Source organism: Diabrotica undecimpunctata, chromosome 2 (genome assembly GCF_040954645.1).
Source record: "Diabrotica undecimpunctata isolate CICGRU chromosome 2, icDiaUnde3, whole genome shotgun sequence".
Taxonomy (NCBI): domain Eukaryota; kingdom Metazoa; phylum Arthropoda; class Insecta; order Coleoptera; family Chrysomelidae; genus Diabrotica; species Diabrotica undecimpunctata.
In genome coordinates this window covers 86,864,659-86,890,541 of record NC_092804.1, presented here as the reverse complement: position 1 = coordinate 86,890,541, position 25,883 = coordinate 86,864,659, and the positions used below count along the sequence as shown (strand labels likewise).

At 33.1% G+C, this 25,883-nt stretch overlaps 1 protein-coding gene across 3 annotated transcripts in view; it reads left to right on the top strand.

Annotated features, from left to right (window-relative positions):
• The window catches only part of LOC140434715 (7SK snRNA methylphosphate capping enzyme-like), a 180,682-nt gene that overhangs the window by 110,715 nt on the left and 44,084 nt on the right, over positions 1-25,883 (top strand). Inside the window, exon 8 of one of the 3 annotated variants that reach the window (XM_072523180.1) lies at positions 10,272-10,398. The exons of the other annotated variants lie outside the window; for them this stretch is intronic. Within the exon in view, the coding sequence (XP_072379281.1) occupies positions 10,272-10,281 (10 nt within the window). The 3' untranslated portion in view covers positions 10,282-10,398. Of the gene's footprint in view, positions 1-10,271; positions 10,399-25,883 lie in introns of those variants that run through there. 3 annotated transcript variants of the gene reach the window in all.

Below are 25,883 nucleotides of genomic sequence, written 5' to 3'. Positions count from 1 at the left end.
GGCAGGAGAAAGTTATCGCTTACTTTAGCAAAGTCTTGTCAAAACCAGAAAGAAACTATTGCGTTACCAGAAGAGAATTTCTAGGCGTAGTGAAGGCTTGTGAGCATTTCCATAAATACTTGTATGGCAGAAAGTTTCTTCTTCGCACGGATCACGCTGCTCTAAAATGGCTCCTACAATTTCGTAATCCAGAGGGCCAGATGGCAAGATGGTTAGAACGATTACAAGAATATGATTACGAGATCGAACACAGGGCTGGCAGAGTTCATTCAAATGCTGATGCCCTTTCGAGACGGCCGTGCAGTGCAAATTGTAATCACTGTCTTAAATTAGAAGAACAACTTTGCCCCGTGAGACGAACTCCGTCATTAATGAGCAATGGCAGCCTCAACAGCTACAAGACGCTCAAGCAGATGATCCATGTATAAAAAGAGTATTGGATTGGATGCGTCGAAGTGAGAGACTTTCTTGGCAAGACATTAGTGCATGTAGTCCAGAAGTCAAGTGTTACTGGAGCCAATGGAATTGCCTAGTGCTGAAAGATGATCTTCTGTATAGAACCTTTGAGAACGATGATGGTACAGAAACTAAGCTTCAGTTAATTGTACCTAAAAGTAAAGTGTCAGAAGTATTGCGTCAGTTGCATGACGGTGCATCAGGTGGACACTTTGGTATCACGAAGACTCTGCAAAAGGTTCGAGAACGGTTCTATTGGGTGAACTGTAAAGATGATGTAAGAAGATGGTGCCGGAAATGTGAACTGTGTGCAACCAGTAATGGTCCAGCTGGTAAAAAGAGGGCACCTATGAGACAGTACAATGTTGGTAGTCCTATGGAAAGAGTAGCAATCGACATTGCAGGTCCACTTCCAGAGACAAATGATGGAAATAAATATATCCTGGTAGCCATGGATTATTTTACGAAATGAACTGAGGCTTATGCAATACCAAATCAAGAAGCTGCTACCGTTGCAGAGGTACTTGTTAAAGAATTCTTTATTTGGTGGCCGATTTGGTGTTCCCTTGGAGATCCACTCCGACCAAGGGCGAAACTTCGAGTCAACCCTTTTCCAAAACGTTTGTAAATTGATTGGTGTCAATAAGACCAGAACGACACCCCTGCATCCTCAATCAGACGGAATGGTCGAGAGAATGAACCGAACAATGGGTAATCACCTATCCAAGGTTGTATCAGAACATCAAAGAGATTGGGACCAGCATATTCATTTATTCCTAATGGCCTACCGCTCGGCCGTGAATGAAACTACAGGCCAGACTCCAACCTGCCTGATGTTAGGTCGTGAAGTTCGTTTGCCCTGCGACCTAGAGTTTGGCTGCAGACCTTCCGAAGAACATGTTGCAAGCGAAGATTATGTCGACCGCCTGAAGTTAAGAATGAACAACATTCATGAACTTGCCCGACAACACATCCAGATAGCCAGTGACAGAATGAAAGATCAATATGATTCTCGATGCAAGAGTGAAAGCTATGAAGTAGGTGATCTTGTTTGGCTTTATAATCCACAACGTCGTCGAGGCTTGTCTCCCAAACTACAAAGACAATGGGAAGGTCCGTATGAAATTAAAAAGAAAATAAATGACGTAATATACCGAATTAAGAAGTTGCCGAAAGGCAACCAAAAGTAGTTCACATAAATCGTCTTGCACCATATGCTGGCTCAAATGAAACAGAAGAAGCACGAACCCTTCAACATGAGATCAAAGATGACCGGCGACCAAGCTTTAATGAATTTATGACAAATTACGCAGAGAGAAAGAGTGCTAGATTCGGCGTAACCACAGAAGTTCAGCAGGATCTTTTTAGTGTTCCGCATAACGTCTCTCTAGCCCACTGTGTTGCTCAAGATCTTGAGATGACTAAAGGAATCTCATCCGTATTTTATAAGAAATTCGGTCGTTTGGACGAGTTAAAAAACCAGCAGCCTAAAGTTGGAAGAGTAATGAGATTAGAAGATGGTTCTCGATCTTTGCTGTATATGGTGACCAGGAAGTCGTATACAGACAGGGCAAGCTACGAGGATATATGGCGTGCTCTAACTAATTTGAAGAAAATTGTGTGCAATTACGACATCAAGAATTTGGCCTTACCCAAGATAGGTCATGCACTAGATAATCTGGACTGGAAGATTGTCAGAAGCATGCTTGAAGTGATCTTCCGAGAAACCGGCGTACGAATTACTGTGTGTTGCATTAACCCGATGAAATCGTATCCTTCAAAGTCAGTAGACTGTTATTTCTTTCTAAAGGGTTCATGCAGAGCTGAAGAGTCCTGTAGATTCCGCCATCCTGTGTCTACATATAGAGTTGCTGATCGGGACGGTCACATTTAAGAGGGGAGCAGTGTTACGAACATGCTTTCGAGATGGCCCAGGTAACGGTTGCATTGCATCTCTAATACCCTTCCAGAAGCTTCTCCGTGTATCGAGTGCGAGAGAGAATAACCGGTCACGTAGGCGAATTAGAGGTGGGACAACGCCAGAATATTCTCGAACCTAGTAACTGTAGTATATATAGGTAACAATGTTAGAAGTAGAGTCAGTTGTTAAGATACTACCGAACTGTAAAGTTATAAATAAATGTATGTATATAAATTCGAACCGCTCGTTTTATTTAATCTCGCTACAATATATATTTTGAAATGCTATTGAATATAGGAGAAAGAAAAATAGTGATTAAAAATAATTTATAAGTTATACACTAGATAATATTAGATATAAAAAGTATTTGGTTATTTTAATAAGTTATATACTATAGAATATATTTATATGAGGGCATTCTTAAGAAATTAGCATATAAGTGTAAAAAGTTTTTTTTTTAATAATTATAATGTAAATATATTTAAGTGAGCCATGTGCATAGGCAACCAAATATACTCTGAAAGTGACGTTTAAGTGATGGTTGCGAATGTAGAAGTGGGGTTATTTATTGGTTTGAGATGTTTAATTTACATATAATTACGGATTTGAAATAGTGTAATTTATTAATTTAGGTTGTTTAAATTACATATAAGTTTATATTCTGATCTGAAAAGCCTAAATGTCAATAAAATTCTCGATAGAAAAGAAAAGAATTCTCTAGAACACGAGAGTTAACCTTTGTTTACGGTAGAACCTTCGCGAATGGTTATGTCTGTGAAATGGACATAATCGAACATATACTTTTTCGAGAACATTCATAGATGTAGGAAACAAAACAATTCGAATATGATTTCTTGCCAGATGGTTCTGGAACATTGAAAAGGTATAAATACTCAGTGATTTGGATTCAAAATGGCCAGTCGGTCAGTAAGCGGTCAGACAGTTAGTTAGTAATAAGACAGACACAGTTAGTTACAGTTAGTGAAGTCAGTTGTTCATATATTAGAAGAATATTGGTTGGAGATTAGAAATTAAAATTATAATAGTTATATGGTGATTGAATATTGGTGTATTAAAAAGAAGAATAAATATAAATGCTATTAAGAAGAAAAATATTTTAAATTGGTGGAAGCTAATAATTGGAAAAAGTAATTTCACAAAAACAAGGATAACCGAAGCTGAGAACGAAGACATTGAGTGGTGATTAAAATCTATATAGTGGAGAACAGTTTCATTTAGGCATTCAGTGACAGAAAGGTACAAAATTTTGTTAATATAATTTAGTTAGTGTCATAACAATTTCAATTTTAAAGATAGTTTGTTTAAAATTTACATTGTCTATATAATTTAATTAGTTTCATAAGAATTTCAATTTAAAGATAGTTTATTTTAAATTTACATTGGCTATGTTAAATATATATGTGTGTTTCATAATAGATATAATAAAGATAATTTCAAAAAGTGCTTACAAACTAATTCTTTGGGAACCGCGATAAAAACCCTATATATATATATATATATATATATATATATATATATATATATATATATATATATATATATATATATATATATATATACAGATTGAACGAATTTAAAACGGAACATACAATTTAATATATGTCTGTTTGAACTGCTTTTGAAATAGTGGACCAATATAAAACTTGGACAAAAATAAATCCATACCCGGTGATAGACATTATATAAAATATCGTTCAACTATCTGTCTCCTTTAAAGGAAAGAGGAGCTTGCCTAATAGTCGGAGAGATAGAGCCGAAATTTTGAACTGATCAGTAATATGACATTTCTCTATTGGAATATATTCATTGTAACTGGGTTAAGACTTTGCCCTACAGGCGGACGCCCCTCGTGGTACAGGGGGTGGCTATACAGGGATGAAGTTGTAATTTTTTTCAGAAAAATTAACGATCGATAATATGGCTGAAAATTTGCCCAGAGTAAGATCTTGGTATAACCAGATGAAATCCCAACGGGCGGACGCGAGAGTGGATACATAAGGGGTGGCGGACAGGGGTAAAATTGCAATTTTTTGGGGAAAAATTAACGATAAGTAATATGTCCGCCATTTTCATGGCTCATTATTTAACCCCTAAAAACTCTAAATCCAAGCTGGGTTGGTACAGAGAGCCATAAAACGGGGTCAAATGTACCACTTGCCTGCGCATTTTAGGTCTCGGTAACAATTTTCAAACTGATTTTATTATGATATTTTTATACCGATTGATTTGAAAATTTGTATGCTCACTTCTGTTACTATTCTGAAAAGCTTCAAGTAGAGTTTTCCTTAAAATTTTCCAAAAAAATTTCCGTAAATGAAAATTTTCTAAGGTAAAATCTAATTTGTAGAATCCTTTCGATTTTCTGTCAGTTATACCATGAATTTTTCCAAAAATTTTCAAACGATTTTTCCGATACGAAAAAAAAATTTAGAAAAACTTTAAAAATTTCGTCATTTTTCTCACTCTCACTGATGTCATCACATTCATCATCTTCGTCACTTTCACGTTCAATAATATCACATTCATTATCTGCTTCATTTTCAATCACTACTTCTCGAATTGATTCTGGCATCTGAGGTCCACTAAACCATTTGAATTTATATGTTTCATCTTCAAACTCCCAACCATGTTCTTCAACAATCAATTCTGTTGGTACTTTTTTATGAGCATTTGTCCAAATATTTGAAATATAATTGGCTCGCAGTAGATGTTGGTGTAATTCATCTTGACATGGTGGTAAGCTTGAAGCATCGAAATTTTTTAGTTTTTTTTTTTAAAAGCTCGTTCATATCATGAAACTTATACTGCCGGTTAAATAGTGAAAATCTGACATCGTTTACTTTTCTTTTTGGAATTGTTCTCGTCAGTCCTGTTCCATATAAGTGACATATGAAAGTTTCTAAGGTTTCGTCTAGAGTTTAGTTTCGTTAGCGCATGCGTCTAGAATTACTGATCTAAATGGAACGCGCATCATTATTATTTTAATATTTTAAAATAATAATGATGCAAAATTAATGTCCAAACAGAATTTGTAAAATTATAATTAACTAATGAAAAAAAAAATTCAATCAATTTGAAAGTTAAAAAAATTATTGAAAATATCTAAGTACAAAGTAAATTTCAAAACTTAAAAAATTGATAATTCCACTATTAAATTGATTTTTATTAATAATTATTTGTAAAATGTTAAAGGAATTCTACAAATTGAATTTTACCTATTGATAAATAGAAATAATATATTTTGTATTTGATTATTAATGTAATAATAAATCAAATTTTTCTTATATCTGAACAACCATTATTTATGCAATATAAATTTAAAAACCTTTTTATTGTAATAAAAAATAAGTAAAATTACTATTTGTTATACCAAAAATATTTAATAGTTAACATTATAAAATTACTTTAATTTAATAAAATATCAAATATCAAACATTTATTCAATTAAAAATTAATTCGTAAAATATTTATATTTAAGAAAAAAATGTGATTTGTAAAGTAAATATGACTTTAGTTTGAAAAAAAAACATTATCATAATATCATTTTAAAACTACAAAATATTCTATAAAAGATTCAGACGATGACGTAGAGTTTTATCAAATGTTTTAGAAAAGTTTTTTTTCTTATCGGAAAAATCGTTTGAAAATTTTTGGAAAAAAATCCTGGTATAACTTACAGAAAATCGAAAGGATTCTATAAATTAGATTTTACCTCAAAAAATTACGAACATTTTCATTTACGGAAATTTTTTTGGAAAATTTTGAGGAAAACTCTACTTGGCGCTTCTCAGAATAGTAACAGAAGTGAGCATACAAATTTTCAAATCAATCGGTATAAAAATATCATAATAAAATCAGTTTGAAAATTGTTACCGAGACCTAAAATGCGCATGCAAGTGGTACATTTGACCCTGTTTTATGGCTCTCTGTACCAACCCAGCTGTCCACCCTTTTGGATTTAGAGTTTTTAGGGGCTAAATAATGAGCCATGAAAATGGCGGACATATTACTTATCGTTAATTTTTCCCCAAAAAATTTCAATTTCACCCCTGTCCGCCACCCCTTATGTATCCACTCTGGCGTCCCCCCTTTGGGATTTCGTCTGGTTATACCAAGATCTTACTCTGGGCAAATTTTCAGCCATATTATCGATCGTTAATTTTTCTGAAAAAAATTACAACTTCATCCCTGTATAGCCACCCCCTGTACCACGAGGGGCGTCCGCCTGTAAGGCAAAGTCTTAACCCAGTTACAATGAATATATTCCAATAGAGAAATGTCATATTACTGATCAGTTCAAAATTTCGGCTCTATCTCTTGGACTATAAGGAAACGATAAGTGGTTTGACAGCATAATAACTGCTTGTGTAGTCTAGTTTTCACAGTGATTCTAGGCAACCTATTTGGGTGGAGTTTTGACTTGTTCTTGAATGAATTCAGAATCCAGCAGCCCGCTGAAGTATTGGATTTTTATAATATAATTATTTGACAACCTTTTGTTGGCCAACCACTTAGAGCGGAGTTGAGCCGAAATACATTGATTTCGTATGTTCCGTTTTAAATTCGTTCAATCTGTATATATATATATATATATATGTTTTGGATGGGTTGGAGTCAATAAAAGGGGCCATTGGTTAACTATTTATTATCTCGAGCAGCTTTCAATTGTGTTTACAATTATTATCAAGAGCTGCTAAAAAAGACAAAATATTTTACAAAGGAGAACTAGAAAGAAAAAAATTTTTTGTTAACTCACAAAATAATAATAAATACACCAATACACACCAATAAATGTTTCTCTGAAATTTTAATATAATTTTGAAAACATTTTCTTAACACAAAAACAATTGAATTTATAAATAAGTTAAAATAGCGACTAATTACAAATAAGACTCAATGTCATAAATGCCAACTTAAAAATTTTTATTTTTGGCAATTATATTGCCAAAAATAAAATTTTGTTTAAAAATTCTTTTTTGTTTAGTAACAAAAAAGAAGAAGATTTATTCACCATTGATAGATGTCTGAAAAAATGTAACAGATATATGGAAAATTAAATCAAAATGTGATATTTTACAAGTTTCATATATAAATTATAAAGAAATAATATAATTATAAATTTTGCTTAGATTTTGAATTTCTGATCTTTTGTTTAAATTATTATCCCTTTTGCTAATACAAACCATTTCCAAAAAAGTCCTTTTGAATTTATTATTTTCACTACATAAAATTTTAATGTTATTAAAATCCATAATATGGTCTTTATCGATTACATGCTCTGCCAAAGCACAAGATGGTTTTTTAATTTTGCAATCACTTTTGTGAGGAATAATGCGATTTGAAAGATTTCTTCCGTTCTCACCAACATACTCAGCTTCACACTGAGTACAACTAATCTGTATACTACATTTGTTTTTTCAAATTTGTTTATAGGATATTTAGTTTTGGAATATAAAGATGAAATAGTTTTGATGTTCTTTGTTGCTATTTTTATATTGTCAATAACCTTTAGTGTTTGTATTAATTTAGGTGTTAATGATGGTATAAAAGGTAGTGAATGATAATAGATGTTCTGATTGTTAGATACAATGTTTTGAGATTTAGCAAAAAATGGTGTTAAGTTATTTATATTAACAATATTAGAAAAAAGCATCCTATGTAGCATATCTGGAGGATAAGAGTTTTCAATTAAAATATTTTTTAACAATTGAAGATCTTCTTGTAGATAATCTGGATGAGAAAGCTTTAAAACACGTTCTTTTAATTCTGTTATAAGGTTCATTTTCATCTTATTTGGATGATGAGAGTAATAGCTTATAAATCTATTACTACATATGGATTTTCTGAACCATCTGGTTTTCAACATATTGTCTGCATTTCTTACAATTCTCATGTCAAGGAATGGTAGAGAATTATGTACCTCTTCCTCAACTGTAAATTGTATATGTTGATTATGATTGATGAAAATGTTGACTGTTTCATGAATTTTGTGTTTAGGAAGTGCCAAAACTCAATCATCTACATATCTTTTAATAAAAGGAATGAAAAAAGTGCAATTGTTGATACAATCACTGATAACATCATCCATGACATAGCTACTTAGAATGGGTGAAAGACTAGATCCTATAGGATATATATAAAATGTGTAAATATTTACAAAATATCACAATTCGTCACTGCAACTTACTAGTCATTGAGATTATTTAAAATAAACTTTCGACACTCAACATTAATAACACAAATATAAAATATAATGGACAATACATTCTAAAAATTTTGGTCAGGATAGTAAAACTTAGTTTATTTCATGACATATTTTGATAGTAGATATGTTTTAACTCTGATAACATGGAGAACAGAAAGAAAAAACAATGTGACCAAAGTGTAATTATTTGTTCTATTTATTTTCAAGAAACAAAGAGGCCCATATTTGGGTAGTTTTAATTTTTAATTATTAAACCTATCTTAATGGTATGCAACCAGTTATGCATACAAGTATATGTTAAGTTAATATTTATTTTATTTTTGATGTTTTTCAAGTAAATAACAATAAATTTTGCTCAATTTATCTGTCAGACTTTTTATTAATGCAAGATATACTAGATTTTATGAAACACATTTCCAAGAAAACACGTTTTGCATGTTTTTTTTCTTTTGCCAAAATACAGGAATCCTTGAAATTGAACTCATGTTTCCGAGTTATTGCATGTTCTGTGAGTGCACATGCATTTATTTTGTTGGTTTTTATGTCACTACGATGTGAGATCTCCCTGATGTGGAAATTACGAGATGATTCTCCGATGTAAACGTTGTTGCTATTGGCACATGGTATAGAATAAACAACATTCGATGACTCCTGTATTGTGAAAGGATCTTTTGCCTTTGTGTATAACTTCGATACCGTTTTCACATTCTTAGTTGTAATTTTCAAGCCATTAACATTTTTGAAAATGTTAGCTTAGGTGTCAGAACTGGAATGTAGGGTAAGGAACCATAAGTTATTTTAGATGGTATTATTGAAGTGTTATATGTCAATGTCAATTGTCGGACCTCATTGTTATGAAAATTTTGGTTGTTGGAAAATTGTGAGGGAAACGGAGAACCGAAAATGAGTTTATTTAAAAGCCCTATGGGGTAGGAGTTCTCTAGTAGTATAGATCTCAACTTTTTTACTCCCTTGTCCCTGAAATCGATGTGTGACAAGGTAGTAACCCTAGTTTTTAAGGCCAAAACCAAATTTGTTTTCATCTTGAATGGATGTTGAGAATGAAAATTTATGAAACGGTTACTAAAACAAGGTTTACGATACCACTCCGTTCTTAGCATGCAATTACTGCCACGATGAATAAGTATATCTAAAAAAGGAATCATACCATCTGCCTCTCTCTCAACCGTAAACTTTAGGTGTTCACATTGGGAGTTAATGTGTTTAAAACATCAGTTACTTTGTTTTCAGGGACCGATAAAATCAAATCATCTACATATCGTTTAATAAAAGGTATGTGAAATGGTATATTTTCTTTACACGTTGTTATAAGTTCATCCAAAACAAAGTTACATAGTATTTGGGAAATTTTACTGCCCATTGGAGTGCCAAATATTTGTTAAAAAAATTACCATTGAACAAAAAGATGTTAGAGTCAAATATAAATGTTAAAATTCTTATGAAATCATCTAACCTGATCTTGTATGCGGAGAGATGCTGTTCCAGTTATTTTTGATGCTGTTCAAAATAGCATCTAGTGGTAAGTTTGTAAACACTGACACAACATCTAGACTAATCAATATATAATTATTCGGAACTTTAACATTGTTAATGAAGTTACTAAACGTGAAAGGATCTCTAATATAGAATTCATTGGATTTGTTGTAGGAAATTGTGAGAATATCTGTAAGGTGTTTAGCAAGTTTACTATGGGGAGCATCAATGGAAGAGACAATAGGCCTCATAGAAATAGTGGGTTTGTGAACTTTAGGCAGTGTATAAAACCTGGGTGCAACTGCATTGTAAATTTTCATGGATTTTGCAACCTCTGTTGTTATGGATTTGGAAGAAGCTAAATCCGAAACCAAACTATGTGGAACTGTATCATTACACCTCATTATAGTAAGACCCCTAATTTTTATGGAGTTCCGAAATTCATAAAACAATTATACCACTTAGACCCATTTGTAGTATAGTATTTATAAAGTCAGTTGAAACATTTCACTCCGACGAGATTTATAAGGGCAGTTCAATATTACATTTACCGGTAATCAAGTTAAAGTATAAATAACACGCGTCAATGTTGAACAATCCCCGTACTTCGTAGGAAAGAGATAGAAGAAAGAGAGAATGAAAGATACATTCCATCAAATAAATATTGGACATTGATATGTTATTCAAAATCACCAATATTTAACAGGCTACTTGAAGGTTCGCTTCCAGCCGGAGGCGATGGTGTACAGATAAGAAACGCTGTTGATTCATGCCAGTGCTGTACAGCTAAAATGTTTATTATTTTACGAAGTATAATAACTGTTTTAAATCATTATACTGTCAATATGGTCTATTGCCATTATATATAAATTATTTTTGTTGCTAAATATGATATGTAAAAAACTTTTTTATACACTTATGTACTTTACGACAGTTAAGTAAATTAAAATTGACCTTATTCTGTTCTTCGTTAATCTATATTTGAATATACAAATAAATGATGCGCCCATGTCTGGTAATATGATATTATTCTTTTAATGTTTGTGGGCAACCAGTTTTTTGGGTGTTTCAACTGACTTTAAAAATACTATACCATGAATTCTCCTTGTAGTGAAATATCAAAATTTTTATTAAATATTTTAAAACCAATTGCAAATAAAAATGACACATTTTTAAAAAATACACAACATTTTTTAAATAAATTATCAATGAATTTAATTCAAATAATACTTTGGTAAGTTTTGACATAAATAGTTTATTTACGAATGTGCCATTAGATAAGACTTTAAAAATAGTCAAGACAAAATTAGAGAATGATGACACATTGACAACTAGAACAAGACTAAACATATCAGCTATAACAAAATTTTGGTCTAGCAATGGGCTCTAGTTTATCTCCATTATTAGCTGATATATTTATGGAAGATTTTGAAACAAATATTATTTTTAAACAAAATTTAAAACCCATAGTATTGTGGAGATATGTAGATGATGTATTCTCAATATGGCCTCATGGATCAGAGTTGTTGGACACATTCCTATATGATATAAACGATAAAGAAGAGACAATAACATTTACCATGGAAAAGGAATATAATAACACACTACCTTTCCTGGATGTTTTAATCTCTAAGAACGATGCTGGATATGAGACTCAGGTGTATAGAAAACCAACACACATCAACAGATATTTAAATTTCAAATCAAATCACAATATTAATATTAAAAAGGGAATCATTAAGGTTGATCTGCACCCCCCAAAAGGCAAACTCCAAATTCAAAAAATTTGAAAAAAATTGAGAAGGTATATGTGATAACCAGTAGTATTTTGACAACTTTTAAGTAAACTTCATGTTTTCGTTTTTGAAAAAACTCAAAAAAACTACTTTTTTCCAAGTATAAAGCGGGAAAACCAAACATAAAATTTTGTTAATTTTATTACAGCATCAAGATATAATTATAAGAAATATTTATGAATTTTTTGAAAATTTTTGAATTTACAGTTTTGTCCCAATAGGAAAAAATAATATGTTTCGGCTTATAATAAAGTTACCGGAAGAAACCGAAATTTTTTTTAATAAAAACATATATAAAACTGTAAAAGTGGAAAATATTTGCAATAAAACGTTAAATATTTTTTCCTAAACATATGAAAAATCTCGTTAAACAAGTCAACGTTATGTCTTGAACTGCCGCCTTCAAATTGTAATGTAGGGAGATGGCTCCATCTGAAACAATGGTAGTATTTATCATCGATAGATAGCATTACTTTCTGCTTCGAAACGCTTCAAACGAAACGTCATACTAACAGGGTTGCCATATCAATTACTTTGTATAACACTTTCGCAGATTATAACAAAATTTAATATAAATGTTATGGGTTTGAATTTTGAACCGGTCATGCTGAAACTTACAGAGTTACACAATAGTAGATACTGCAACTTTTATTTTGAAAGTACGATATTATAAAATTTACACTCTATAATATATCTATAAAAAAAGTATTTAGTTTTACAAAACTATTTAGGCGTTTTTAGTTATTTATTTTAGTATTTATAAACAAAAGTGCTCCTTGCATAACCAGTGGCGTACTCACAATTTTTCGGAGGGTTGGGTTTTGAAATTTTTTTATGCTACCTCCATTGTGAGTCTCTAAAATTTGGGTTTTAGTTTAATTTAAACTACTAAAGATAGCAGTGCCAAAGATTCAGGTATTTATTATCCTGCATACCAACTAAAACCACCCACTCTTACTTGTGTGCATTTGACTGTCGCACGTACCGTACTCCAAAAGGGATGTGGAGTCCCGTACCGTACTCCGAAAGAGGTGGGGAGGTCACTGTAAGACTGACGACACTCACTTTTTGGAACACTCCCTTCTCTTATCTAAATCTTATCTATTGTTCTGAAGCTATTTTCTTGTGACATTTTAACGTAATTACTATTTTAATGGGAATAAGCCACAATTGAAGGTTAAAATAAGTTTATTAACGTTTTACATTAATCCAACTTGTAAATACAATACATTTTGGAGACGGCTATCGCCGTATTCCCGTTCTTCTCCGCCGGTTTAAGGCATGCTCCTCCTCCAAACCTTTTGATTCCATCGCTCTTCTAATTCCTTCATTCCATGAGCGTCAAGTTCTATCTCTTTTTCTTCTTCCAGGGGGCTTTAATTTGTGAAGTTTTTAAGGCCAACATTCGTCAGGCATTCTCAATAGGTGTCCAAACCATTTTGAACCTCTTCTTTCTATTCTCTCAATGACCGTTTCTGTAGCATTCATCTTATTTCTTATACATTCGTTGGTCTTCCTTTCCTGCCTTGATGTTCTAGCACTTCTTCTCAAATAATCCATTTCAACTGCTAACAATCTTCTCTTCAGGTCTGCATTAATTGTCCATACTTCAGAGCCATACCAAAGAACTGATTCAACCATGGTTTGCCCTATTCTTTTTTTGTTCCTTTTGGAAATGTTGCGATCCCACCATAAGGAGTTCAGATATCCTACAATTTTACGTCCCTGATAAATTCGGTGTTTAATTTCGGTTTGTCCCAATGAGTGCACTTAAATATTTAAATTTTTCCACTTGTTTGATTTCCACGTCCTCGTAGATCAACTTCAAACCTTGCATCTGAATTGATAAGTAAATATTCTGTTTTCTTCATGCTGACTTGTAACTTCCATTTACATATTCTCTGTATAGAGGCTTCATCATAAATTCTAGATCATAAGAATCTTGAGCTAGGACGACTTGGTCATCCGCAAAGTTCAGGGAGAACACTACGTCATTTCCTATGTGGATTCCCATTCCCTGGCAGTGGTTTTTCCAATTTTGGAGGACTGCCTCAATATATAAATTAAACAGTAAGGGTGACATACTGCAATCTTGTTTTAGTCCTTTAGTTACTTTTATTGGCTCTGATAGTCTATTTCCGATTTTTAGGTAAGTAGTGTTATCCCTGTATACTACTGTGATTATTCCTAAAAGGTATGGACCAATGTCGAGTTGTTGTAAAGCTTGCCACAATTTAAGTCTTGGACCTGTATCATACGCCTTTTCTAGGTCGATGAAGACTAGATGTACTTAGGTACCAACTACTATTCTTTTTTATATTAATTGTTGGAGTATAAACAAGTTATCAGTGCAAGATCAAAGATTCAAACGTCAATAAACTTATTTTAACCGTAAATTGCGGCTTATTCCCATTAAAATAGTAATTAGATCTTATCTCTGTCGTTGGCCCGGTTGGTGTTTCCTTTCTTCTTCTTTCTTTTTAATGACTGCTCGGATGTAATTGTGAACTCTATTCCATCCCTCCGTACTTCCCGCCATCTTCACGATTATCTCTCTTACAGTCACAGAGTTTATACCTATTTCTTTATACATTCTGTTTTTCTCCACTGTACATCTATTATACTCCAGCATTGTGTGAGTAACAATGTCGGAATATTCGCAGTATAGGCATTTATCTGTATCTGTCTTTCTGAACCTGTGAAGATACGCCCTAAAACAGACAATCTAACCAGTCTCCTTAGGCTCGGGATCAGCATCTTGGTCCACTGGGCAACATCTGCCTTGTTGTTCTCCTCTTCTTGCCATCTTTCCATTGATCTTTCCCTTTCTTCTTTTTTATAGCTGTTGTCAAATGTTCTCTTTTCTCATAGAGATGTGTCTTTTCTACTGCTAGCACATGCAGAGAAACACAACCCGTGATAGTCCACAATGTCTACCACCTGTCTACTTCTGTCATAAGCCTAATATTAGGTATCTATATCTAAATATAACGAAAAATATTATTAATTATTGTGTATTTATACAATTATGATAAAAAAGATTCTAACAGCGCAACCCATGGGAGTGAGAAGACGTGGTAGACCAAAGCTGAGGTGGATGGATGGGGTAACACAAGATGCGGAGAAGATCGGAGTCGGCAACTGGAAAATGCAAGCAAGGGACAGAACAGAATGGCGTAGAAAGCTTGAGAAGGTCGAGGCCCTCTAAGGGCTGTAGCACCAAGATGATGATGTATTTATACAATAATTATTATGTTCTACATATTTAACGTGGTAATTTAATTATTCAATTAGCCTTTTGGATTTTTTGTATTATGTGTGAAAGACAAGTTACATTTTCCTACTATTCTTTATATATTTTTTACTTTATATGCCCTGGGGAAGGGGGGTGTAACCCCCCAAAACCCCCCTGGGTACGCCACAGTGCATAACGTATTAGTGGTAATTGTTATATTAGTATTAGAATTAGTTTTAGTATTCGGACAATATGCCTTTTAAAAAGAGTAGTAGGAGAGGATTACATTTAGTTAAACGATAAGTAAATCTATTAATCTTTTGTTTATTCCTTACCGACCGTCTAATAGTTGATCTACCACGTAAAATCAAAATCTTGAAAATTTAAAACTTGATATTTTGTATATTTTGTATTGTGTTGTATGTATTGTATATATACTCGCTATATATCGCTACTTCAATACAAAAGAGCCACAAACCGGTAATTGTAAAATTAAGTACATTTACTTTCGAAATATAATAAACACTAGAGACCTCGCCCTGTGGACAAGGCATTACAGCCTGCAAGTCATATACTGCAACTATAAATATCTCAGTAACTTTTTGTTTGTCTTTTTCTTTTTCTGATTTTGAAAGAATTTTCTCTCTCATCTGGTTTTTGTTTCGCTTGTAAACTTGGTTTATCGTCAGCATTATTAGAGAATGTACATTCTTCACACTGGTCTTTCTTGGGCTGACAGGAGATATTAAAGTCTATTACAAAAATGTGATCATGCGTTTGGTGTGGAATATATTGTTTATCCTTAGAAACACATTTATTAACATAATTTCGGTGTAAAGCAGCAATGGTAAGACCGCCTTCTATATATTCGCGTTTAGAACGAGATCTACAATAATGACTCTCGATTCTCGGAATGGAGTTAAGATGATCCCTGACGTCGTCGTAGAGATGGATTAATCTGGTGATGATTATTGTGTCTTCCTCTAAGATCTTCATCCTGAATGCCTTTGACAGTACAGTTGTTGTTCTTTTTCACAACAGTTCTGATGGTTTTCTCGGAAATATCTAGGGTATTCAAGAAGAATATTTTGCATACTCCCTTACATTTTCAGATCCTGTTTCACTTGTCCCATGTATCGGGTCTTCCCTTTGACCTTCTTCCTACTGGTGTTTGCCTCATAATGGTGTTTTGGTGTTTCAGTCTCCAACATTCGTTCAACATGGTCCATCCAGCGCAGACGTCCGATCTTTATGGATGTTATGATCTCGGGTTCATTGTATGCTGTGTATAGTTCAAAGTTATATCTTCTGCGCCATATATGTCATTTTCCTTTACCCCCTTATATATGTGTCTAAGGATTTTTCGTTCAAATGTGCCTAATAGGTTTTCATCACTTTTCGACAGTGTCCATGTCTCTGATCCATATACAAGTACCGGTTTTATCAGGGTCTTGTATATTTTGCATTTGGTTTTTCTTTTGATGTTGTTAGATCTTAGATGTTTAATTAGTCCATTATATGTTTTATTAGCGATATCTTCTCTTAATTTCTTCACTGACATTGTTATCTGCGGTAACTAGTGAACCTAGGTATGTAAAATTTTTCACGCTTTCGATGTTCTCGTCTCCTATTGTCAGATTCTGTAGGTTCCTTTGGCCTGTCGATTTACTGGCCTTCATGTATTTGGTTTTTATTTCATTAATGTTTAGGCCACTGTTTTGTGCCGCTCTTTCTATCGCATTAAATGCTTCTATCATTTCTCTTTCGCTTCTAGCTATGATATCAACATCATCTGCAAATCCAATATTTGTACACTTTTTGTTATTATTGTTCCTCTGGTGTTGAATTTTGACTCCCTAATTATTTTCTCTAATGTGATGTTGAATAGAATACAGGATAGGGCATCTCCCTGTCGTAGGCCCGTTCTCACATGAATTGTATCTGTTAGTTCGTTTTGAATTCGAATTTTGCTTTGTACTTTAAGTGTTTCTTTTATGATATCAATGAGTTGAGTTGGAATATTAAACTCTTTCAGTGCATGGATCAGAAATTCTCGATGGATGCTATCATAGGCACTCTCAAAGTCAATGAAAAGATGATGTGTGTCTATATTAAATTCACTAGTCTTTTCCAAGATTTGCCTCAAGACGAAGATCTGATCTATTGTGGACTTCTGCATGCGGAAACCACATTGATATCCCCCAACTATTTGTTCCGCATATGGTCTCAATCGGTCATACACAATATTTGACAGTATTTTATATGCCACAGTCAGTAGCGTTATTGCCCGGTAGTTTTTACATTGAAGCTGATCTCCCTTTTTATGTAGTGGAATAATTACTCCGGTATTCCAGTCTTGTGGCAGTTGTTTATTATTTCATATGTTTACTATTAGTTCGAAAGGCAAATGTATGCGATGTTAAAATTTTTGCGTGTACTGTCAACGCTTATAATATAACGATACTTTGGTACAATATAGACTTTTTATTAGATATCAGAGCTGGGAACAAATTAATTACAATTAAAAATTGAGTATGCACTTTACTTAAAAGTAAATGTAATTAATTTTCCTCTGTAGCTGTGATATGATCGTTATATTTTCTTTTTCGAGATAAAAATGTGATTACTTTTCACTATGGTATTGAGAAGCCTAAACAAAATTAAAATAAAAATACAATCAGTCCCGTTAAAAATAACTGATACGGAAAGCGAATCAAAAAGGATTTTTTGTTTACGGACTGTAAATTCAAGTAAATGATTTCTTGCTTGCTATTTCTATTATGAACTAATTTGATGAAGAGGAAGACATAGTAAAATGTATTAATCCATAAAGACTGAGATAGTATAAATATTACATAATACCAGATCATTTAATTTTTAACTCTCAACAAAAATGTAATATAATATGATGTACCAATTTAATGGTAATATGATATTCACAGATATAGCAGCAATAATTTCGTTGTCGATAAAATTGTTTAGATAATTATTATATTCCGACTGACACAGCAGAGCAGTAAAGTATTATACATAAAGATGGTGTTAAAGATATCTTTGCTTACTTGGTCTACTAGTATTATAAGTTATAGCGTAGGTATTTGATAAAATTACTGTTTACACAACTTGGCAACTCAGCCAATTGATATAATGACAGAAAACTGCAATTTATGTTAGGGTTTGAAAATATTACAGAGTCATCATGTAGAAATCTACGATTAAGTTAAAAAAATTACCACAGTAGTATGCCGTAGTAGAGCCATCTCTAGGATCAGAAACAAATTAATCGAGGGTGAAGATCCTTATATGATAGAGCCAAAATTACTTGTTCTAACGAAAATTCGTTCTTGGAGGAAAAATATTTGTTAACATCTGTTTTATTAAAAAATAATTATTCTTTATCGTTTATAAATAGGGAGTTTTCAACAATCGATCGAATATAACAGAACAACAAGGAATAATACGAGGAAAATTACAATACCATACATAAAAGGATTATCAGAAAAACTTAAAAGGATAGCAAATAAATTAAACATTTCAACAACATTCAAAACAACAAACACGTTGAGATCTATTTTGTCCAAAACCAAACCTAACAATGAACAAGAAATGACAAAGAATTGCATTTATAAAATACCTTGTGAATGCGATCAGTTTTATTTAGGTGAAACATCAAGGCCATTAAATGTTAGAATAAGTCAACATCAATCTTATATTAAAAATAGAGAATTTGATAGATCTCAAATATGTAAACACGCATGGCATAATGAACATAGGATTCAATGGAATGATTCAAATATAGTCCTAAAAGAAACGGATGGTAAAAAGATAAAAATCAATGAAGCGGCTCTAATTATGCTAAATGAGACCAATTGTGTCGCAAATTCCTCGGCAGAATGTAATAGGATCTGGTTACCCATATTGAAAGAGGAAGTTATTAAAAGGAAAATACCATTATTAGTAAGTCAGTAACATATAGAGCATACAACACTCTCTTGCTGCATTGGTAACGGACACAAATGACGAACAGAACGAATAACAGTCTTATTGTCTGTTTTTACCTCTGCCACTCTTGAAAGTTTATCTTTACCGGAATGCAAGTTAATAATACTTCCCAAAGGCCATCTACATGGTGGTTGTTGATAACTGCGAATTAACACTAAAGTTCCAATCTTCAAATGAGACGAAGATTCTTTCCATTTGTATTGCTGTTGCAGTTGCGAAACGTATTCTTTCACATAACGATTCCAAAATTGTTGATACATATGACGAATCGTTTTGTAGTTGGAGAGCCTGCCTATTGGGATTGTTCTTAAGTCAGTATCGGGAATGGTTGTAATAGGACGGCCAATCGGGAAATGGGAAGGAGTAAGTGGCGTTAGGTCAGGTGGGTCATTAGAGAGTGCAAACATAGGTCTAGAATTTAAGACTCCCTCGATCTGAATTAGCAAAGAATTGAAATCTTCGTAGATAAGTTTTTTGTCGAGTAACACCCTCTTTAAATGGTGTTTCATGCTTTTAACTGCCGCCTCCCAAAGACCGCCAAAATTAGGCGCAACCGGTGGAATGAAATGCCAATTTATATTATGATCAATAGCGTAATTGTGAATATAAGTATTATTTTTTAAAAGAAATTGACCAAATTGTTTAAGTTCATTGCGAGCTCCAACGAAAGTGGATCCATTATCTGAATAAATGTCATTGGGGATACCTCGTCGAGCTATGAAACGCTTCAAGCAGGATAGGAAACAGTCTGTTGTGAGATTTGTAATGAGCAGTGATGGGGTTGTGCGAGCTTCGGGCAAACTGGCCATTGGACAACTGGCAAATGTAGGTTTAAATTTAAAACAAGTAAGACAATTTATTACCGTTTTTCTTGCAAGGTCTCTCCCCCGAATTGGCCAAAAATATTGTCGAATTGATGAGAGAAGGAGTTGAGGACCTGCATGTAATAGGACTTTATGTTTATGTTCAAATAGCAACTTAGTGAAAGGATGGTTAGATGAAATTAATATAGGTAAAAAGGTGTTTAGAGGTAAAGTCTAATCCGGATAATCTAAGTCGACCCCCACTCGTAATACATGATTTTCATCTAAAAATGGAGTAAGATTTGAAAGTTTATGTTTGATTGGTAATGGCTTATTGGAATTTAAAATAGATATTTCCTCCGCAAATGAATCCAATTGTGCAAGTTTTATTAACCGCAATGATGCTTGTTCTACTTCGGAAAGAGTTAAAGGGTCTATCGTTCTTTCTGACCTTTTTTTACACGCGTTATTACGAAATCGAAGACAATAACTAACGACATGTTTTAACGTTGAAATATTAGAAAATCGAGAGAATAGAGTGGTGCAGAATGGGTAGCCAATAACATCGAACTTTTAACCTTTTGTTCAGGAAGTTCGATTGCAGACATTGCAGAAGGTGCGGGCTTGTCTATAGGACCACGGAGAAAAATTGGCCCATAATTCACGGTTAGCTAGATCCTCTGGTAAAACTCCTCTGGAAGCCAGGTCTGAAGGATTTTCTTTAGTACAGTAGACTCCCTCTATAACGAGAACTGAAATGACAGACTAATTACCTCGTTATAAGCCGATCTCGTTATATCAGACAATCATAATACTGTGCATACATATGAATCTGTGGTTTTCTAAACCATTAACTTCCTATAGTGAAGCCATTCGGAGCAATATAAGATGCTAATAAATATTGTTTGAATGGCGTTTTTGAAAAAAAGTTATTTACTTTTATTTTCAATGAAATATATTAAAACATAAAAGAGTTGTTTACTTTTATTATCAATGATATACGTTAAAACAAAAAAGCTGTACTTATATTTTTTTCTAACTACATAATGTATAAATCGTATCTTCAAGGATAACATAAACTATTACTTCTGCAATTTTAAGAACCCTGTTATTTTTAACTACTTTAAATGGTCCAGTATCATTCTATCATATATTTTCTAAAGATGTGAAACAGTTGTATTTATTCATTGTAAAGAAGTTTATTGCGGGCTGCAGTTAAGTTTATTGAGGGGCTGTTTGAAAAGGTATTTATTTATAGACACGACCGGACTAAAAACGTAAAAAACACGTTTTTGGATCTTATTTTCTCTCGTTATAACCAAATTTGCCTCGCTATAGACGGTTATAGTTCAATAGAAATTTCACGGGACATCTAATGTATCTCGTTATAAGCGAAACCTCGTAATAACTGTGTTCGTTATAGAGGGAGTATACTGTATTAACATAATGCCAATCATCCTTGTTGGTTAACTGTTGAATTTTGGCGACGCGATTGCCTACGAATTGTTGTAACTGATTAGAATCCTTTTTTATCCAACATACTACTATCTGAGAGTCGGACCAATAGTATATCGGTACTGATGGTGTACTGACAACTTGGGCTGTTAATTGTGCTCCCAGAAGGGCAGCAGATAACTCTAATCTTGGAATTGTGAGTCGCTTTAATGGTGCAACTTTACTTTTGGAGCAAATTAAATGACTTTGATAATTGCCACTTGCATCTATGCTTCGGAAATATACAGGTATGGAAATAATTTTTCGGAACATACGAATATCAATACGATAAGTAGATTTCTTGATTTGCAATTAACCAGTGTAAATTTCAAGATAACGTCGCGATGTGCCGTGTCTAATTCAATTGTTCGACTGGATATGCTGTACCCACTGAGTTCTCTGATTTGTAATTAACCAGTGTAAATTAAAATATAACGTCGCGATGTTTTAAAATTAATTCATTTGTTCCATTGTAATCTTTATTACAAGTCGATTATAGTCGAACAAATAAATTCATTTTAAAACATCCCGACTTGATATTTGAAATTTACACTGGTTAATTGCAAATCAGAGAACTCAGTGGGTACAGCATATCCAGTCGAACAATTGAATTAGACACGGCACATCGCGAAGTTATCTTGAAATTTACACTGGTTAATTGCAAATCAAGAAATCTACTTATTGCATTGGTATTCCTATGTTCCGAAAAATTATTTCCATACCTGTATACAGCTTGCATAAGCATATTCAGATGCATCGCAGAAATAATGAATGTCTAGTATGGAATGATTGGATCCAAGAACATGCCTAGGAATCTCTAATTGATTGAGTTGGGACAATTGATTGTAAAATTGTGTCCATTTAATATAAATGTCATGTGGAACCTTTTCGTCCCAATTTAATTTGAGGGTCCATAATTTCTGAATTATGAGTTTAGAAAGTACAATTACTGGAGAGAGAAGACCAAGAGGATCCCAGATCTGTGAAATGATAGATAATATCTTTCTCTTAGTAATCGAATTATCGTGTGGAATTGAAGATATTTCAAAACTTAGAATGCCTTTGTTACTATTAAATTGTACACCTAAGGTTTTACAGCTTTCGTGTTCACCGAAATTTAAAATTTCATTCGGAATATCGCAACATGGAATGTTCATGAGAACACTCGGATTATTTGTAACCCATTTTCTAAGTATGAATTGTGCTGATTTTAATATGTCTGAAATATCTTTACATCGGGTTTGTAATTCTGAAAGGTCATTGGAACCCGTTACTAGATCATCAACATAGAAATCATTAAGAATTGTCTGTGAAGCTGTCGGTAATGTATTACAGTTATTAATTGCTAATTGATTTATGCATTTTATTGCTAAGTATGGCGAACTAGTACAACCGTACGTAACGGTGTTTAATTTATACATTGAAAATTCATCTGCTGGGTTGTCCCTCCACAGGATCTGTTGAAGGGGCTTGTGTGCATCATGTATAAGGATCTGCCTATACATTTTACTATCGTCAGCAGACACAACATATTTGTATAGTCGGAATCTAATTAAAATTTCAAATATGTTATTTTGCACCTTTGGTCCAACATATTGTAATTCATTGAGAGATCATCCAGAACTACTTGGACTTGATCCATCGAAGACCACTCTAAGTTGAGTAGTCAGACTACTAGGCTTGTATATGCCATGGTGGGGAAAAAATAAGTTGGTTCAGTGACCATGTCACTTTCCACCCTGGTTTAGGTGTGACCTAAATCGATACATTCATATATAAAATTTTTGTATAATCAATAAAATTCAGGATGAGTTTTGAATCGGTTTTCAAGTGATATGATTAGTTTTTCTTTTGAATCTACCAATAAATCGGTAGAATATTTGAAGGTCAACTTCACTACAAACTGACCGTTTTCATTTCTTCGAGTGTGTTTGGTAAATAATTCCTCACACTGGACGTCATCTTTTGATAGCATCATAGGTTCATTTATCTCATTTTCCCAAAATTTACGTAACTGATTGTCTTCTGGTATGAAGCATTGTGAAAAATTGCATAAAGACGTTGATATCGCATTCATTATAGTACCAGATATTACCTACCCAAGTTTTGTATTTTGAAGTACTGGTGCATGTTTTCCTAATTTAATATTGCCCTCTAATAGCAGTTCCCAGAACAAACTGGCACCTATGATCATGTCAACTTTCTGAGGAGTATTGAAAGTAGGATCAGACAATTCGATATTTTGAGGAATGGAAATTGTAGAGATATCAAATTGTTGCAACGGAATAGTTGAAATAAATTTGGTTACATAACAAGATAATTGAAATTGGAAATTATTTTTGTTTGAGAAAATTGTAATTGAAGTTTTCTTTTTTAAAGTAGAAACCACTTGGTTAATACCAATAATAGCTAATTCGGTATTGGTTAATGGAAACCCTAACCGTTTGACAAACTCTTCGGTAATCAAATGAGATTGAGCTCCTGAATCGAGCAGAGCTATACATTGATGCAATTGGTTGTTTTGGTCTTTAACTTTGAATGTTACTCTCGACAGAATTATATTAGATTGTGTATCTCTGTCTGTAACTAAGCATTGTTGATTTGGGACTGAAATTGCTTGAATATTATGCGAAATTCCTTGTGAATTGTGTGACACCTGGTCACTATCATTTGGATGATTACGAGCACCTACTGATTGATTTGTGTCTCGTGAATTGTATTGATGATTGTTGTTGTTGTATGCATTTGACTGTGTGTTTTGACTCTGATATGAACGAGAATAATCTTGGTGTAATAAAGTGTTGTGTTTACGTTTACACTTACATGATCCGCTACTGCATCTTTCCTTGGAGTGACCAAAACGTAAACAATTCGGACACAGTTTTAAAGATTTAATCTTTTCCCATCTGTCATTAATTGTTAATCTTAAAAATTCGGGGCAAGAATATATTAAATGATCACTCTTGCATAAATTGCACTGAATTTGATTTATTGATAAATGAAATTGTGATCGAGATTGTAGAGGTTTCTGAAACCCAGAGTGACTTTTAACGGTAATCATTGAGGAGGAATGAGCCTCTTCTTGAGATTGTAATATGTCTTGTCTCTGTTTAAGGAATTCAATAAATTCATTTAGGTGAGGCAATTCTACAGAAGTGTGATATTCTTTCCACTTATTTTGAGTTACTTTGTCTAATTTATTGTACACAACATGAATAATTTTCATATCCCATAGAGACTTTTTAGTAAGCTTCATTCCTTCTAAACATGATAAATGCTTTGAAACTTCATCGATTAACCCTCTGAATTGCATGAATGTGCCTTTATGTATCGAATTTAAATTGAAAATAGATTTTAAGTGGGTGTCGACTAGAAACTTTTTTCGATCGAATTTGTCACAAAGCATATTCCATTCAGCATGGTAGTCTCGGGAATGAGTAAAATCCTCTATCGTTCGTTTTGGCATAACCTTCCAACGCAGCTTTTAAGAAGTTAAACTTTTGACCTGCACTTAATGATGCATTTGAATCGATTGTATTTATAAAATTGGTTTTGAATTCGCGCCACTGCTCATATTCATCATTAAATGTAGGAAGCTTGATTTTAGGCAAAAGAAAATTTTGAAGTGGATCGTGATTAATACATTTTGAGGTGCGACATTTATTACTGGAGAAGAATTGCTGTTTATGTATTCCTCTAAATATGAAATTGTCATATAAAAATTATTTTCAAATGGATCACGTTCATTAAAATGAATTTCTAATTGATCGTCCGAACATTTCTCCTCGATAGATTGTTTGTAACGGGATTTAATTAAGCATCAGATTCAAGTAATCTTTTTAATAACGTGACACACATTTGCCAAAATATATTATTTGTTTTGAAAATATCGGTGTAACTGGAACGCGCTCTGACCTAGTGAAATTTGCAGTGTAATCAAAAGCTTATTAAATAATGTGTACAAACTAAACAAGTAAAAACAATAATATATCAACAAGCGCACGGGAGGTAAATAGCTGGAAATCACCGGATTAGTATTATTATCAATATAGTTAAGAATGAAGAATCAAGAGAACGGTCTAAGTTAGTCAACGTCAACTGAGTACTATTTAGTATTGTACTTGATTCTAATAAACTAAACTATGAGTATCTAGTGTGTTTTAAATAAATATACCACAAGAGATCATAAGTGAAGATTATTTATTACATGGCGATCCTGTCTTTCGAATAAGGAGTTTTCTGATTCGCAGAAACAAATCAAAAATGCCAACCACATACTGGAAATTTAAATGGAAATTTACATAATGGATGATATATGGAAGCCACTGTACCAGTTTCGAAATAGAAAATGCATCGGCACTTAAGAAAATTCCCGCCAAATTCTGAACCAAACCCGCCAGGAGCCCCGCGACAGAATCCCAGCGCATGATAATGGAAAATAAATCGGAAAAATGGA